Genomic DNA, 18694 nt, shown 5'->3' with positions numbered 1-18694 from the left:
GCAACTCCTCCCAACCACACTGCAACCCACACAACCACCCACAGCAGTATATATTCAAGAACATAGACCGGAGACGGCAGACAATAGCTGAGAAACAGGATTAAACGCATGAGGGTTTGCCTTTTATTTTTTTGGAAAGTAACAAGAAGAAGATTAGAAGATATGACACCGTTTCTGATTGTTCTGGGATTAGCGCTGGTTTTTGAAGGTGAGATGTCATGATAGAGTATATGTGAACTCGGTAAAATATTGTTTTATCATCTTGTTTTATATTTTTTCTTCTTGTAGATTTATATGTGCAATCTTTCTGTGTTCTGCAGGTGGTCAGTGTCAGGAACATGAAGTGTTGGTGGCTCAAGGATCTGTAGCAGTGCTGCCATGTGTGGACGAGTCCTCTGCGGTCTCATATCCTACTGCAGTCTACTGGAGCAGGATAGTTGATGGGTAAGAACATTTCATCCATTTATCCATCCATCCATCCATCCATCAATCCATCCATCCATCAACACAACTATCCAATACCTGACAATCTATTTAGAAAACATATGAGCACAAGAGGATGACCATTTTAATGTCTCGCTCTCTTTTTCCAATTTTCTAGTGTAATGAAAACAGTTTGGCGGCGACAGAAGAGCGGGTTAGAGTTTCGTCCGGTTAGAGACCCACCACGTGCTAACTGCCCTGTTCCCAACTTTGGGAAGGCCGATTACAGCCTTCACATAGCTGGAACAACATTTGAAGATGGAGGAAAGTACGTCTGTGAGGTTGAGGGAAGGACTCGGATGGCGAAGATCATCACACTCAGGGTTATAAGAGGTAACAGACCCACACAACCAAGAATTTGTCAATTCTTCTTTGATAAGCCATTGGAAATAGTCTTATCAGTAAGATGTTCTCTTTCTTCACAGCATCATTTTCTCCAGCCATTGTGGTTGAGGGCTCAAGAACAGAGGCAATGTGTGATGTTAGTCCTGGGACAAAATCTGTAAAAGTTAATTGGAAACGAAACGGCAAAGTTATAAGAAGAGCCAGCCTCTCTAGCGTGTCTCAAAGAGATGCCGGAAACTGGACCTGTCAGGTATCACACAATGGTGTGGTAGTAGAGGCAACTGTATCCCTACAGGTCAAAGGTGAGTGTTCGTTTTAAACACTGGCTTCTTCTATAAATAACTTCTGCAGGAGTCGCTCATTCACCTTATCTATTCCCTCTCCAGGAATCGCCACCCCTCAGAATGACTCTTCAGTGGTGTATGCTGCTATCGGCTCCCCTGTCTCCTTGCCCTGCCTGTTTACTGATGGTCTAATCCCAAACACTGTGAGCTGGAACAGAATCTCCTCAACAACACGCCTTCCTTCATCTTTCAACTGGTCTCTGGGGTCCTCAGCATCAGCCACTATACAGAGAGTGGAGGATGGAGATGAAGGGATGTATATGTGCTCAGGAGAGATGGAGGGATTGAATAGAGGGAGAATTAAAGTACAAAGAAGGATGGAGCTAGTGGTTACTCGAGGTGAATGGAATAATACATCACTTATATTACTCAGAATACTCCAGGATATATATATTAAAAATAAAATAAAAATTTATTAAAATACATTAAAATTAACTTTTTGGTTACACACACACAAAAATGTTTTTAACAGCTGTACTTTTTAAAGATCAGTTCACACAATCTAAAAAAAATCATTACTGAAATTTCTGAATTTGCTGAATGCTGATTTTTTTCCCTTCTGGTTTCTGTTTAGTTTTGAGCTCCTCAGCATCCAGTGGTAATGGACCCGTCACCCTGACCTGCCATCTCAGCAACTCCGACCAGATCACTTCCTATGAATGGCTCCGTGTAACTTATGGACCAAACGACACTCAAACGGTGACCCCTGTGACCTCTGTTCAAAAGACAGAGAGCTACAAGATTAAGCAAGTGACTGAGAAAGATGCTGGTGAATGGGTGTGTCGGTACTATGGGAAACAAGGAGTTCTGGGGAATGTGACTTATGAACTTCACATTATGGGTAGGTAAAGCAGTTATATATCAGTAAAGAAAATTATCTTTGCATACAATAAATAAAAGTATCATCATTTGGATCCATAATAAACTGGGGGGGAAAGTACAGAACATTTTATAGAATCAAGATTGGACTACACTACATTTTCCTTAATTATCTGTTTCTTTCATTTCTACAGGTGCTGTAAAGAGCGAAAAGTCAAGTTCCGGCAATAAAACCGCTATGGTGATGGGATTAGGATTTTTGTTCTTGGTGATATTCCTGATTTTGTTCCAGATGTACAGAAACTATCGCAGGGTACGTTTCCTGTATGAAATCTTGATTTAATAATGAAATTTATGCTCACTTATTTATGCAGTATACTGATATACTCTCAAAAGACAGATTTTTAAAATAGATTTTAATTATTTATATCTCATATCCATCCCATTTATTCCTCCTTACAGAAGAAGAGGATCCTTCTTTACCCAGCGATGGAAACCATCGTCCATCAGGCCGCCACTGAACGAGAGCACAGAGAAAGAAGCAGGCCAAAAATGGCTGAACCTTGTGTTGGACACCCGAAAACAGTGTGTGTGTAAATTTGTGTTTTTCATGGAAATTTTGTAAATGTCTGTGTTTTACTCTATGTTAATATGTGTGTTTTAAAAGCAGACAATTGTAGCAGTCCATTTAAACTGTAAATATATTACCGACCTATAAATGTATACATTTTGTATAAACTAATTTTGGTGCAAATATATTTTCAAATGTAAAATCTATGTAAATAAAGAAATAAACTGAAAACATATTTTATCAATTTCACATGTTTTAATTAAATTCTTTTTTTGTGCACAGTAAATACAAAAGTTTCTTAAATGCAGTTTCTTAAAATTGCTATACATGAAAAAAGAAAACATTCTGTACACAGTTACAATTACACAAGTAAATATAATTATATATAATAATCATTTTTTTCTTAAAAAAATGTGAAAGCTGTATATATATATATATATCACTCAAATATATTTGACTATAATAGTCATGCTACATATTCATTCAACAACAACATAGAACCATTATATATTACATTTCTCCAAACACTTTTCACACTATTCACAAGTCTAAATCTACATACTAGACAAAGCTACACCTCACTGCATTCTGTTTCATCTTGCCGCTCTGATCTTTTCGTCTCTGACCTGCGGAGCTCATTTGTGGTCAGAACCTGTTCAAACCAGTCTTCATCATCAAAGTCCTCAAAACCGAATACCTCCTCATCGTCAAAACACCAGCCTGGCCAGTCAACACTGACGCCATCCATGACGTTGCTGCTTCAATGGAGAGAACAGGGGTTTATTGGTTAATGCCTTCGAAAGAGGTTATTGTAATTCCCCTAGTAAAATGTCATTTTTGGCAAAAAAGAGTAATAGGTATAAAGCTGATATGTTATGAGGTATATATTAATGAATACATGTTGTTAATATATATATATATATATATATATATATATAAAATGATTATATGTAACATTATCAAATCTTTACAGACTTTTTAAAGAAATTAATAGTTTGAGACAATGCTTATCAGATCATAAAGTAGTGTTTATTCAAATTTAAAAATGTGTTTTTTTTTTTTTGTTTGTTTTTTTTTTTACACAGAAAGTACCTTCAAAGACTCTGAGGGGCCCACAGACCCCTAATTGAAAACCTTGAATATAAAACACAAAGCACATTCAAATAGTCAGAAATGTCATGAAACTTTCAAATACACAACCTCACATCAAGAAAAGTTTGGACATTTTGTAAAACGCAATAAAATCAAGAATCTGTGATTTGTTAATTCTCTTTAACCTTTATTTAACTGACAAAAGTACAAAGAAAATTTAAATTTATACTTTATACAATAAAGTTGGGACAGAGGCAAAATAATAATGAAAAGATTACAGAATATCCAAGTTAAACTGTTTTGAAACAGTCCACAATTAGCAGGTGAATTAGTAGGTGAGGGTATCGTGTTTGTATATAAAAGTAAGACCCACCAAAGACTCGGTTTTGAAAGCAAAGATGTGTCATGGTCAGTGTTGGGGAAAGTTACTTTTGAAAGTAATGCATTACAATGTTGCGATACTCCCTAAAAAGTAACTAATTGTGTTAGTTACTTTTTATGAAAAGTAATGCATTACATTACTTTTGCTCAGCTCAAACAAACCTCTCAACTGTGCTGCCATTCTGGATTAATGAAGAATAGGATACAGGAGAAGTTCAACACTCTTATTTCTAAATCTAATATAAAGTCATTTTTGCTTATTAGTATGGTTGAATTGGATCATTGAAGGTCAGCAGCAAAGACATTGGTTAATAAAGTAAGATTAAATACATAAAGTATATTTGTGTAATTTAATATAGTTAATTATTACAGGTTTGCATAAAATTCTGAGATTGCATTTCACTGTTTTTATTCATCTTGAGGAATACTGAATGTTTTTGTGCAAGTGAGATGAGTAAATGTATGTTCACATTTAGTCTAGAACTACAATAACCATCATGTTTACACAGCGCACACAACACCTCTGCACTTACCCTATTTCTCTCAACAGGAGAGCTGTCAGTCAATAAATGTGAAAAAGTAACTTGCGTTACTTATTTTAAAAACATAACTTAGAAATTTTGCTGTAAATTGAAAAAGTAATGCATTACTTTACTAGTTACTCAAAAAAAGTAAACTGATTACATAACTCAAGTTACTTGTAATGTGTTACTCCCAACACTGGTCATGGCTCATCTCTTTGTGCCAAATTTCATGAGAGAATTGTCAAACAATTCAAAAATCACATTTCTAAATTGCAAGACTGCAAAGTATTTAGGTGTTTCACCATGTACCATACATAATATTATGAAAAGATTCAGGGAATCCAGAGAAATCTCAGTACCTGTAGGACAAGGCAGGGAACCTCTGTTGAATGTGCATGACCTTTGAGCCCTCAGATGGCACTGCATGAGAAACCATCATCAGCTACTGTGTTAAAAATAGCCACACTGGCTCAGGAGTACTTTGGAAAACTGCTGTCACTTAACACAGCCTGCCGCTAAACCAAGAAATGCAACTTGGATCTCTGTTACGTAAAGTTATACATCAATTCTACGCTGAGTTCTCTGGGCCCGAGCTACTCTCAGATGGTCTAAAAGACAGTGGAAATGTTTCTGCTTATTTTTGGAAAAAACTGAGTTCTCAGTCCCAAAGACGAAAGGGACCATCCAGATTTTCATCAGCGATCTGTCAAGGTATGGAGGTGCATCAGTGCAAACGGCATGGGTGACTCACATATGTGTGAAGGTACCATTGACGTGAAGGCATATAATGGGATTGTACAAAGACATACACTATATTGCCAAAAGTTTTTGGATGCCTGCCTTTACGTGCACATGAACTTTAATGACATCCCGTTCTTAATCTGTAGGGTTTAATATGGAGTTGGCCCACCCTTTGCAGCTTATAACAGCTTCAACTCTTCTGGGAAGGCTAACCACAAGGTTTAGGAGTGCGTTTATGCGTTAATTTTTGACCATTCTTCTAGAAGCACATTTGTGAGGTCAGGCAGTGATGCTGGCGAGAAGGCCTGGCTCGCAGTCTCCGCTCTAATTCATCCCAAAGGTGTTTTATCGGGCTGAGGTCAGGACTCTGTGCAGGCCAGTCAAGTTCCTCCACACCAAACTCACTCATCCATGTCTTTATGGACCTTGCTTTGTGCACTGGTGCGCAGTCAAGTTGAAACAGGAAGGGGCCATCCCCAAACTGTTCCCACAAAGTTGGGAGCATGAAATTGTCCAAAATGTCTTGGTATGCTGAAGCATTAAGAGTTCCTTTCACTGGAACTAAGGGGCCAAGCCCAACCCCTGAAAAACAACCCCACACCATAGTCCCCCCTCCACCAAACTTTACACTTGGCACAATGCAGTCAGGCAAGTACCACTCTGCTGGCAACCGCCAAACCCAGACTCGTCCATCGGATTGCCAGACAGAGAAACGTGATTCGTCACTCCAGAGAACACGTCTCCACTGCTCTAGAGTCCAGTGGCGGCGTGCTTTACACCACTGCATCCGATGTTGTAATGCTTGGATGCAGCTGCTCGGCCATGGAATCCCATTCCATGAAGCTCTCTACGCACTATTCTTGAGCTAATCTGAAGGCCACACGGAGTTTGGAGGTCTGTAGCTATTGACTCTGCAGAAAATTGCCGACTTCTGCACACTGTGTGCCTCAGCATGCGCTGACCCCGCTCTGTGATTTTACGTGGCCTACCACTTCGTGGCTGAGTTGCTGTTGTTCCCAATTGCTTCCACTTTGTTATGATACCACTAACAGTTGACCGTGGAATATTTAGTAATGAGGAAATTTCTGGAATGGACTTATTGCACAGGTGGCAACCTATCACAGTACCACGCTTGAATTCACTGAGCTCCTGAGAGCGACCCATTCTTTCACAAATGTTTGTAGAAACAGTCTGCATGTCTAGGTGCTTGATTTTATACACCTGTGGCCATGGAAGTGATTGGAACACCTGAATTCAATGATTTGGAGGGGTGTCCCAGTACGTTTGGCAATATAGTGTATATTGCCATCAGAGTGGTTTCTTAGACTCTACACCGTACAGTGGGGGCCTCACTTATAAAGCGTGCATACGCACAGATTTGATCTTAGAGTGTACGTACGCTTAAATCCACGCCAACGGTCATATTTATAAAAACGGTCTTTGACGTGGAAAAGTGCTTAGCGCCACGTCAGGGTCTGAGCAGACGTGTGCACCTTTTCTTGTCAGATTACTGCACTTTTTTCGAAATCTAAGCTATTCTTGCAGCTCGCCATTCTAAATTAAAGTATTTAGACGATGACTGGTGATCTTTTATATGCAAATTAGATTAATTAGGTGTCGTTTACAACACGGAGAACTGAAACCATTCAGCTGCGTGCAAGTTCAGGATCATTTGCGATTTATAGATTTCACATCTGAAAGAGAGGCGTACGCTCGTTTTCTGTGTGTACGTTTATTCTATGAATCACACATGCGCACATCTGAGAAATGATCGTAAGATCAAATTTAGGATGGTTTCTGCACAACATTTTATAAATGAGGCCCACAGACTATTTTAACAATGTCTTTACTACCTTTCTGGGCCTTGAAAGGTACAATGACGTTGCTACCTATGTGTGATTCAAAAATCGTCCGATTTCATCAAAAATATCTTAATTAGTGTTCCGAAGATGAAAGAATGTCTTACGGGTGTGGAATGACATGAGGGTGAGTAATTAATGACAGAATATTCATTTTCGGGTGAACAACAGTCTTTAACACAGTCTGCCGCTGCATCATACATTAATCTCTGTAACTTACACAAGGAGAAAGCTATACTTTAATTCTACAGCGAGTTCTCTGGGCCCGTGCTCATCTCAGATAGTCCAAAACACAGTGGAAATGTGTGGTGTGTTCAGATTAGAAAAAACGGACATTGAGTTCTCATTCCCAAAGACAAAAGGGACCATTAAGGACTTTCATCAGCAACAGGTGCAAAAGCAAACATCTGTCATGGTTTGGGGGTGCATCACTGCAAACGGCATGGGTGACTCGCATATGTGTGAAAGTACCACTGAGGTGAAGACATATATTGGGATTGTACAGAGACATAAACTGCCATAACGATGACATCTTTCCTGGGAAGCAAGACAATGCCAGGCCTCATTCTGCACGTGATACATCAGAGTGGTTTCGTTGACACTCTACACCGTACAGTGGATGTGCCTGACTGCCTGCCTGCAGTCCAGATCTGTCTTCTATTGAAATGACCCATCATGAAAAGGAGAATCAGACAACAATGACCACAGACTGTTGAGCAGCCGTCTTTTATCAGGTGAGATGGAGCAAAGTTCCACTTGATGATTAAAAATTAAAAGGAAAGGTGAGTGGTAAACATGCCTCTGTCCCAACTTTTTGAAGTGTGTTGCAACCATTAAAATCAAAATTTGTTTATATTTATAAAATATATTCAAACTGATCAGTGAAAACATTGAAAATATTTTCTTTGTTCTTTTGTCAGTTAAATAAATTTTCGAGAGAATTAACAAATCACAGATTCTTGATTTGATTGCGTTTTACAAAATGTCCCAACTTTTCTTGATTTGGGGTTGTATTTGAATGTACTGTACATTAACTTCTGATCTGTTCTGAGCATTATATAACGTTTTTAATGACTTACTAAAGAAATATATTTAATATTAAGTGCAATATTATTGCATCTCAATATATGTTTTCAGGGGAAAGCCTGACTCCTAATGGTCTTTATGAAGAACTAACTCTACTATTATGAGATCTAGAGATGTAACATACTTCAATACAATTTTAGAACAATGATGTGGTAGAATTTTCCAACAATTTCCAGTGAAGATTTGAATATTATAATTTAGAGAGAATTTTATGTAACAGTACACAGATGAATTGTGTGTGGGCAGAGAGAAGAAATAACGCACATGAAACTGTCAAGTTCCGCAGCACAGTGAAGCATCTCTACAGTCATCTCTCACGAATGGAACAAATACACTTAAAATGAAAATGATTGATTTTCCACTGGGCAGTTAGGGTTATTTCTGGGTTTAATTTAGGAGGAAAAAATATTTATATCTTAAGTAAAAAAAATAAAATAATACAAAATCATTCAAAGTGGTGTGACAGATGCTGTGAGACTTTATAGGAGTCATAATATATCACATATTTATGCATATATTTATCATATATTTTGCATATTATTTCTTCCTTGGGGTTTGTTGGTAAAGTTTTTTATTTTTATTTTTATTTTCATTTAATTTTATTTACATTTTTCTTTTTTCTTTTTCAACCCTCTCTCAGACTCTTAAAATTAAGCACCCCTTTTTTGCAGCTGTGCTTACTTTCTATGTAAATAAAAAAATATTAAAATCATATAAGTTATACAAATGATATATTATACAATGTTAAATAGATTATGTAATTGTAAATATTAATTTAATTAAAAAAAAAAAATATTACCCTCAGCTCAGAACAATTTGCTAAACTGAAAATTATGTGATTGTCCCTTACGTCACTTCTAATTTATATTAAGGTTTTCCATGTTAAATAAAATTAATTAGTGTTCAAATGCAAAAGCTACTCCTATGAAAATGCATGCTGATCAATGTCCAGTTAAAACAACAACATATACCGTATTAGGTTGGGATTTGAAAGGAATAAGTAGCCAGTGCAACCCGCGTCACCATCAGATGTTTTCATGGTACTACAAACTCTTTTATCTCAGAAGATCAAGAAAAATATGATTCTTCATGATACGACCCCATTAAAAACAGTTCATCATTGCAGAACTTAGATGTTTAGCAATAGTGATGCATATAGACTCACCTATCTTTCATCTCATCCTCACTTCCATCCACGTTTCCCTCTATCCATCCATGTGCAGATATCATACTGGGTCCTGCTGAATTTTCTCCTTCTACCTCTCTCTCTCCTTCACTGGCAGATGGTGATGGAGAGGCGGAGATAGGAGAATTTTGTAGAGGAAAAGTCCTTGCTTTTGTCTCTCCCACTCTTTTTCCCAGTCCACGTCCCTTTTCCCGTTCCTTAGCCCTCTGCAGCAGGTCCTGGAGCGGAGAAGGGTGAAACTGGTTGTCCGTGCCTGGTGGCGGTGAGAGGCTGCGTCTGTGGGAACTTTGAAAGGAGCTGATCTCCGGGATGGAGGCGCTCCTCTGTGTCTTTAGTTTGGGTTTTGTTTGACGGTTCCCATCAGGTGTCTGCTCAGGTTCAGAGAGCGTTTCAGGATCTTGTGACGATCTCTTTTCAGGAACATTCCATAACGCTTCAGCGTTGTTTTTTAGAGATCCCAGCTTTAGCACTTTAATGCAAGGGTTGGATGCTCTTCTCTGGTTCCCATTGGAGTTTGTACTGGGAGTAAGCTCCAATCCATTCGCAACTTTCTTGGAACTATCAGAGGGGATAGATGGTTGCAAATTATTCGGATTCCTCCTCCGTAAGCGAGGAGACTTCACATTCCTGATGAACCTCCCTGATTCTGTGAGGAACCCATTGTCATCTTCTGGTTGGCTGCACAAAGAGCTCCTCCTGATTTCTTGAGAGTCATTATATGGATCCAGATGTGGTGTTCCTGTTTCTACACTTGCCCCATATGTTGATGTAGTCATTAGAGGCTTGTTTGATGAAGAAGTGCTTGGCATGGATTGGCTAGAAATGCCATTTTTCTCCACATGACCACCTGACACCTGTCCATTTCTCAGAAGTAAGTCCTGTTTGGTAATTTCATTAGATTGTTGTCTATGTTTCCATGTAACTCGCCTTTCTGTTATTTTTTTAAATGGGGCCTCCTCCCCTTCCCACTGCCTGTTTCTCCCTTCTGATTTGCTCTGATCATTCCGATGACCAATCAGTGAAGAGTTTTTATCCTCTGCCGGCTGTTGAATTTTACTTTGCTCCAGGTCTGTCTCCACATCTGTCTCAGACCTGCTACTATGAAAACTAGATCTGTTCACACACTCAGCTGGTTCAAAATCACTATGAGATCTGTCACTATCTGACTGGCCACCAGGATCCTCTATGACTTTGTCAGCCAGTTCATTCTGAATGGGAGGTCTCTCTGATTCAACTAACTCTGTCTTACTTGTGGTCTTCAGAGTTTTGTTGATCTCATTTTTCCTCAACATCTCTAATGCTGCCTAAGAATGTCAACAAGAAACAGTTTATAATTACAAACTATTCAACTATATTTGACTTTCCGATTCAGTATTCTGCTCACAATCTTAAATACTGCAGAGGTGTATTATGGTATATAAAAGGCACTTTCCATGATTTACTTTAGTGTCCACTCCAGTTCATTTTTAAAAAAAAGCATTAGCGGCACAAATCCCATGTTTTTCTCCTCTGAAATGAAGTAATTGTAATTTTCAAAAATATAAACACATACCTGTTTTACCACGTTATACGCCTATTTACTGCATGATTTTTCCCAAGTACAATTTCTTTTTTCTTTTTTTGAATGTCATTGGAAACTTTTTAAAGCATGGAGTGAATAAAAGTAAATACTATCATTCAATTTTTCTTAATTTTAGCACAAATTGTAATGTTGACTGCAACCCTTCTACTTTCAGCTCTGTTACTTAAAGGGTTAGTTCACCCAAAAATGAAAATAATGTCATTTATTACTCACCCTCATGCCGTTCCACACCCGTAAGACCTTCGTTCATCTTCAGAACGGAAATTAAGATAGTTTTGTTGAAATCCGATGGCTCAGTGAGGCCTGCATAGCCAGCAATGACATTTCCTCTCTCAAGATCCATTAATGTACTAAAAAACATATTTAAATCAGTTCATGTGAGTACAGTGGTTCAATATTAATATTATAAAGCGACTAGAATATTTTGGTGCGCCAAAAAAACAAAATAGCGATTTATATAGTGATGGCCGATTTCAAAACACTGCTTCATGAAGCTTCGGAGCGTTATGAATCTTTTGTGTCGAATCATGATTCGGATCGCGTGTCAAACCGCCAAACCGCTGAAATCACGTGACTTTGCCGCTCCGAACTGCTGATTCGACACAATAGATTCATACGCTCTGAAGCTTCATGAAGCAGTGTTTTGAAATTGGCCATCACTATATAAGTCGTTATTTAGTTTTTTTGGCGCACCAAAAATATTCTTGTCGCTTTATAATATTAATATTGAACCACTGTACTCGCATGAACTGATTTAAATATGTTTTTTAGTACATTAATGGATCTTGAGAGAGGAAAGGTCATTGCTGGCTATGCAGGCCTCACTGAGCCATCGGATTTCAACAAAAATATCTTAATTTGTGTTCCGAAGATTAACGAAGGTCTTACGGGTGTGGAACGGCATGAGGGTGAGTAATAAATAACATTATGATAAATGACCTTTAATTAAAGGGATAGTTCACCCCAAAATGAAAATTCTGTCACCATTTACTCCCCCTGAATGTTAGTAACCAAGAATGTTATATAGTATTCTTATAGTATTTCCATAGTACTTTTTTTCCTCCTATAGTAGTCAATGGGGGGCGAGATCTGGCCCACAGGACACGTAAATGAGAAAATAATGACAGAATTTTTATTTTTGGGTGAACTATCCTTTTAATGTAGGCAAAAATTGCAACCCTATAACTCTGAGCCCTGTTACACATTCTGGTGTAGTTTATTATTTTATTTAAAGGTACACTATGTAACTTTTTTTTTTTTTTTAATTAACAATAACAAATTATGAGTCAATACATCATCAATACTGCTTCCAAAACGTGTTTTTGTCTTACCCTGATTCACTATGCTAAGCCTATTATAAGTGTTTATATTTTAGACCTGTCAGGATGGTTTTCGCAGGAAATTGCATACACACTGTGCGTCACTTGCCTGTGTGCCTCTCGTCAAATCCGTAAATAGAGAAAAGTTGCTCCGGCTTCTTTGACACATATGGTATGGGAGTGACATAGGTTAGATGTCATAATGAGCGAGAAAGGTTGACATGGAGCACGCTAAACCCTGAACCTTCGGGGAATCACCTGTTTGAAACAAATGCTGAACAGAGGAGAGTCTGCTGGCAAAAAGAGAATGAGATAGAGCTCGTAATAAACCCAAAATCAACATCTGCTTGGATTTTGGAGATGGCGAGAATTGAGAGATTTGAAATGTTGTAAAAGCGATGCGGAGATGGCGTTTTTATTACTCAACAGGTGAGTAAGGTATTTTATGTAAGGGATAATGTAACACTTATTACACAGCTACTTGCCACATAAGTAAATAATTAGACACAGAATATTGATCTGAGTTGAAATATTTTATTAGCTCTTTAAACGCAAAGCTTCCGCTGAAAGAGCAGGTGCTAGCGCGACAAGTTCAAGCTAGACTGACATTTAAGGGATACAGTACAGTCACACCACTTATTAAACTTATCATTTCACCACATAAATAATTATGTGGATAAGAGATATTGATCTGAGATGAAACTCTTTTAAAATCGTACCTGTTTGTTTTCTTATGATCCAACAGTGTACAAAACAATAGTCGCAAAATGGCAGCAGCTACGTTTGTATGAAACAAGAGAGAGCGAGTCTGCGATACTGGATGACAAAATTAAATAACTGTACACAAAATATTGATTTGACTGAGTTTTATTATTTTATTAGCTCACCAAACACAAAACTTCAACGAAGAAAAACCGTTCCTAGCAAGCATATAGCGCTGCTGACTTCAGTAACCCGGATGAGCCTGTTTTCAGTGGTTGTTTTGGGGAATATAACATACCCCTGGATGGCGCGATTGACCAATCAGAATTAAGTATTCTACAAAGCCGTGCAATGATGAACAGATAAACTGCCATATATAGCTCTCTAACAGAGTTCATTGTAAAGCATTAACTATTTTGAAGAGTCATGCAGAGCCGAAGCACAATCGAAACAATGTTCTTCTGCAAAATGCTTGCAGTTTTGTTTTTTAACCATTAGAGGGCACTATAAGTTACATAGTGTACCTTTAATTTAGATTTTTATTTTTATTTTGTTTTATTGTTAGAAACTTCCAAGGAACTTTTGAAATAAACAAAAAACCTGATAAAATAATTGGAAAATAAAACTCCTAAATGTCATTTAAATTAGTTTGAGCAGCTCTTGAGGTCAATGATCAGCATTTTTCCGAATTTGTTCAAAAGAAAAAAATTACTTCATATTTTAAGATTTTCCGACCCCATTTTGTGTCCTATTCATGGAAAGTGCCAAAAGTAGAAAGTATGCATTAATTTAGAAATAAGAAATGGTAGTTTTTCAGGGTTGGGCTTGTACACCCTGCCACACTGGTGTTTCATATTGAGTGTGTTTGCTGCGAGAGGAATGCAGTACCTGAGTCTCACGCAGAGTAGACACCCATGACGTGTAGCTGTCTGGACTAGGCGTGGACAGAAAGTTCACACTAACAGCACAACCTAGATCACCAACCTCTACCAGCACAAACGAATCTACCAGACAGAGCAAAACAACACAGAAATAGCATGAGAATCAGTGTAGTATCCTATAATAAATATTTACTGAAAAATATTACAACTTGAAGTTCCAGTTATTTTTCCTTGAGGTTATAATGTGCACCAAATATACAGATTTCAGGTTCAGGTAATTTGCATGTTTGAATTCACAATTGCATAAGTATAATGAATGTTTTTTGACAAGTACCAGGACTTGCATGAGCAGGTCTTTGACACACCTTAGGTGGAGTCATTCTCTGATTCAAAAAGCCCAATTAAAAACCAGCTTAGCAAGTAATATGCCAAACTGGGCCATACTAAATTATATAAAACAGAACTCAATGTATGGCATTTTCCATGTGTCTTCGTGCTTTGCTAAAGACATTTAGGTTGTAGTATTTGAAATATTTTTTGTTTGTTATTGTATATACATATTTTTTATATAGATCTTTCCCCTTTTGGTTCTTAATATACAGTTGTGGTCAGAATTATTGGCACCCTTGGTAAATATGATCAAAAATGAAAATAAATCTGCATTGTTTACCCTTTTGATCTTTAATTCATAAATCTAGCCTTTCATTGAAGGAAAAGAATTGAAAGTGTGTGTGTGTGTGTGTGTGTGTGTGTGTGTGTGTGTGTGTGTGTGTGTGTGTGTGTGTGTGTGTGTGTGTGTGTGGAAATAAATGTTTTTCTCCAAAACATGTTGGCCACAATTATTGCCACCCCTAGAATATTTTATGAGTAAAATATCTCTGAAGTATATTTCCATTCATATTTCCATTTTTTAGCACACCAGGGTGATCATGAACATGAAATTGTCCAGCCATGACTTCCTGTTCCACAGGAGTATAAACATGAGGAAACACAAAGGCCAAATTCCCTTAATCATTCATCACAATGAGTAAAACCAAAGAATATAGTTCTGATGTGCAGCAAAAGATTGTTGAGCTTCACAAAATAGAAAGTGGCTGTAAGAAAATAGCTGAAGCATTGAAAATCCCCATTTCCACTATCAGGGCAATAATTAAGAAGTTCCAATCAACTAAAGATGTTACAAATCTGCCTGGAAGAGGATGTGTGTCTAAATCGTCCTAATGCGCGGTGAGGAGGAAAGTTTGAGTGGACAAAGACTCTCCAAGGATCACAGCTGGAGAATTGCAGAGATTAGTTGAATCTTGAGTCTCAGAAAGCCTAAAAAAATGATCGTGCATCACCAAAAGTTGTTTGGGAGGGTTTCAAGAAAAATCCTCTGCTCTCATCCAGAAACAATCTCCAGCATATTCAGTTGTCAGACACGACTGGAACTTCAAACGGGACCAGCTTCTATGGTCAGATGAAACTAAAAAAAGAGCTTTTTGGCAGCAAACCCACCAGATGGGTTTGGTGCACACAGGGATAAAAAGTACCCCATGCCCACGGTTAAATATACTGCTGGACCTTTAATGTTGTGGGCCTATTTTTCTGCTGGAGGTCCTGGACGTCTTGTTCAGATACATGGTATCATGGATTCTATAAAATACCAAAAGATAAAAAATCAAAACCTGACCGCTTCTGCTAGAAATCCAATAATGGGCCGTGGTTTGATCTTCCATCAGGACAATGATCCAAAACAAACATCAAAACCAACACAAAAATGTGTCACTGAGCACAAAATGAAGCTTCTGCCATGGCCGTCCCAGTCCCCTGACCTGAACACTAAAGAAAATGAGTGGAGTGAACTGAAGAGAAGAAGCGTCAACATGGAGCTGGGAATCTGAAGGATCTGTAGGGATTCTGCATGAAGTAATGGTCTCTGATCTCTTGTCAGGTGTTCTCCAAACTCATCAGGCATTATAGGTGAAGACTCAGAGCTGTTATCTTGGGAAAAGGAGGTTGCAAAAAGTATTGAATAAAGGGGTGCCAATTATTGTGGCCAAAGAGTTTTGGAGAAAAACATTTATTTCATAATGTGATTTTCCCCCCACTTTCAATTCTTTTTCTTCAATGAAAGGTTAGTTTTTTGCTAATTTTATGAATTAAAGATCAAAAGGATAAACAATGCAGATTTATTTTTACAGTCATCTTTGATCATATTTAACAAGGGTGCCAATAATTCTGACCACAACTGTAAATGATAGAAAAAGTGCAGCAATATATGATGATATGCTCCATTAACCTATGTACAGTGGGGTCCAATATGTCTGGCCACTAGAGAAAATTTTTCATTTTTCAATTTTATTTTTCTGTTGTTGTTGTTGTTGTTCATATATGTTTTTTTTTTTTTTTTTTTTTTTGCTTTGTTTCATTTTTAATTTTTACAAATTATAGTATTAACAGAACAATATGAGAGAAAAGTATAATTAAAATATTAATATGAATGTAAAACTCTCTTAGTATTAGTGACAGCAACATGCAAAACCACCATGATTTAAGCTGGTCCAAAAGAGCATCTTGTTTGTCAGTGGAAACAAAAACATGACCTTTTGTAGGAGTTTAAGTGATCAATGTCACAAATTTGCTTATTTGCTTAGCAATCCTAAATATTTAGTTTTTAAAATGATTTATAGTCCTAAAACTGTATGCTTATTTCTGTATTTAAAAATCAAATGAAATGTTAAATTCCAGATTTTGAATGTGGTCTCATACTTTTGGACCCCACTGTATATGATATGCACCAATATAGTGTAAATGTATAAGGCCCAATATACTGTTTTAATATAAATGAATTTTCTGTATTGATTTTTCAAAGGTGTTTTACCTGTAATTTGATTTATGCTTTGCATGTTTTAAAGTCATCATGAAATCAAATTGACAATTCTTATTTTTGTGGAATATTGCAGTATTTATAATAAATGATTTATCTGTGCACTTATATTTACACTTATATTTTACCCTCTAATCAAAATAACTCCCCTCTCTCTTGCAGTGACATCTCTTCTCTTCTCTGATGATGTGTTTACTGGCATGAGGACAACTTGTCACTCACATGAGATCGACCAATAGCAAACCACAACCATCCAACGATCCAATCAATTCCTGATGGACAAAATCAAGTCACACCCTAAATTTTTTTCTTGTTCGAGAAGCCATTTTTGTTCGAATATACGTCACAATAGGGAAGGAAAGACTATTGAATCTTTAGTATCATGCCGACTTTGAAGTTAAATGTATGTAAACTATGTCCTGGCAGAAAATTACCTGCACCTTTTCAGTTTTTTCAGTTTTTTTCTTACACTGCATCTGCATCATTATCATAAGTCTTATTAAGTTTTATTTTGGCATATTAAAACTACAATACTATGACCAGGGCATGAAAATATGGCCTATGTGCATTAAAAATGTCATTGGGTATACCTGCCCTTTCATACTGATGTGAGCCGTTTCTGGTGAGGTAAGGATTATTATATATAGGAAGTGGTGTTCACACTCACAGCCATCTTTGAGCTCAATGCAGTGTATTCTCTCCAGAGGCAGAGGGGGGCGCACTACCTTCAGCTTATCTGATTTCTTCTGCATTTTGGTCATCAACAACACATCATTGAAGAGCAGGACCACAAGCTCCTAACATAACCAGAAATGAATGTTGAAATTCTGAGGCCAGTACAATGATCATTAATACGTCATAATCATATTCGTCTTGTCACTTGCCTTACTGTCCTTTCTTGTTTTGACCTTCAAAGTTTCTTCCAGTAATAGCTTCCGTGTGACATTTGGTCCAACCCCCCTCATTGGGCTCGTCAAATCAAAGCAGCACAACTCACGAACATGCTGTTGGTGAGATCGCTCTGTTAGGCTTTTTTTTTTTTTTTTTTTTTTTTTTTAAAGCAAACGTTGTACAAACATTGTATCTTTTGTTTACCTTGTCTATTTCTTCACTCAGACCTTCTATCTTGTATCCCTCTATCCTTTGAGCAGCAACAGAAAGGGCTTGTTTCTGGTGCAAATAATCATTGATAGATTCCAGAAAATTACTCACACTGTTCAACTACAAGAGAAAGAGAGATTGTGAGTGAGAAAAACAATGTGCAGATCTTTATCTTTAACGTCAATGATAGAATAGACTCTGCAGGCATATTCATTTTCAAGAGAGCGAGAGGTATAGAGAGGCAGAGATTACAAGAATGATAACTAAGGAGATGCAGCTCAAGAGTTTGAATTTTCTCATATTTTTTAGTGGTGGGATATTTCACATATAATATATATTAGATTATTAATACCAACTACTAGTGTTTCTATTTTTATTCTATTCCATTATTATTATTATCATTCAATAAAATGTTGAATTTAAAACAATTCTTTTGCATTTTATTTGTCCCCTTTTTTGGTTTAATGACTACAGCACTTGAATTGCAAGAGCAAGTGTTTGCAATGCAAAACATATTTCTTATATATTTTAGTGTTCTAATCATGTTCTATAACCATAATATTTAATCTAATTATATTAGATTTTCCATCTCAGAATTTAAATGTGGTCTCTTTTGAATTCAGTAGGCATTCAGTTTTGTATTGTTGCTGTCAGACGGAAACCTTGTATCTCCAACTTTTGAGGAAAAGAAAAAAACATGTACTTTTAAAAAATAAGTAAACACTGCATTATCAAAAGTTAGTATTGTGGCTTTATAGGTGGTCAGACTCTTGCATGTGTCATATTAAATAACATTTTACCAAAATCAG

The 18694-nt window shown here is 37.1% G+C and overlaps 2 protein-coding genes across 2 annotated transcripts; one reads left to right on the top strand and one right to left on the bottom strand.

Moving 5' to 3' along the window:
- On the top strand, nt 1-2811 carry LOC127497641 (lymphocyte activation gene 3 protein-like). Its single transcript, XM_051866267.1, has 8 exons — nt 1-208; nt 321-444; nt 602-816; nt 909-1130; nt 1215-1511; nt 1747-2013; nt 2186-2304; nt 2454-2811. The coding sequence occupies exons 1-8, from the start codon at nt 109-111 to the stop codon at nt 2586-2588; spliced, it is 1479 nt and encodes a 492-aa protein (XP_051722227.1). The 5' UTR covers nt 1-108; the 3' UTR covers nt 2589-2811.
- A 140-nt stretch (nt 2812-2951) lies between these two features.
- On the bottom strand, nt 2952-18161 carry LOC127497640 (pleckstrin homology domain-containing family G member 5-like). Its single transcript, XM_051866266.1, has 6 exons — nt 17880-18161; nt 17669-17788; nt 17452-17581; nt 13923-14038; nt 9411-10735; nt 2952-3320 (listed from the first exon to the last, which is right to left on the bottom strand). Exons 2-6 carry the CDS (start codon nt 17747-17749, stop codon nt 3134-3136), a joined length of 1839 nt encoding a protein of 612 aa, XP_051722226.1. The 5' UTR covers nt 17750-17788; nt 17880-18161; the 3' UTR covers nt 2952-3133.
- Between the last annotated feature and the right edge of the window lie 533 nt (nt 18162-18694).

This window comes from Ctenopharyngodon idella, chromosome 16 (genome assembly GCF_019924925.1).
Source record: "Ctenopharyngodon idella isolate HZGC_01 chromosome 16, HZGC01, whole genome shotgun sequence".
Classification (NCBI taxonomy): Eukaryota; Metazoa; Chordata; class Actinopteri; order Cypriniformes; family Xenocyprididae; genus Ctenopharyngodon; species Ctenopharyngodon idella.
Note: the sequence above shows the minus strand (reverse complement) of the source record. Positions and strands in the feature narration are given on the sequence as shown.

Bases quoted from the DNA above. Each gene is read 5' to 3' on its own strand.
- LOC127497641 (XM_051866267.1), top strand. From the start codon at position 109: ATGAGGGTTTGCCTTTTATTTTTTTGGAAAGTAACAAGAAGAAGATTA. The intron at 2,014-2,185 runs GTAGGTAAAGCA...TCATTTCTACAG, and splicing joins TTATGAACTTCACATTATGG to GTGCTGTAAAGAGCGAAAAG. The intron at 2,305-2,453 runs GTACGTTTCCTG...TCCTCCTTACAG, and splicing joins TGTACAGAAACTATCGCAGG to AAGAAGAGGATCCTTCTTTA.
- LOC127497640 (XM_051866266.1), bottom strand. From the start codon at position 17,749: ATGAGGGGGGTTGGACCAAATGTCACACGGAAGCTATTACTGGAAGAA. The intron at 10,736-13,922 runs GTACTGCATTCC...TGACATTCTTAG, and splicing joins CTACTCTGCGTGAGACTCAG to GCAGCATTAGAGATGTTGAG. The intron at 3,321-9,410 runs GTGAGTCTATAT...TCTCCATTGAAG, and splicing joins GAGGATGAGATGAAAGATAG to CAGCAACGTCATGGATGGCG.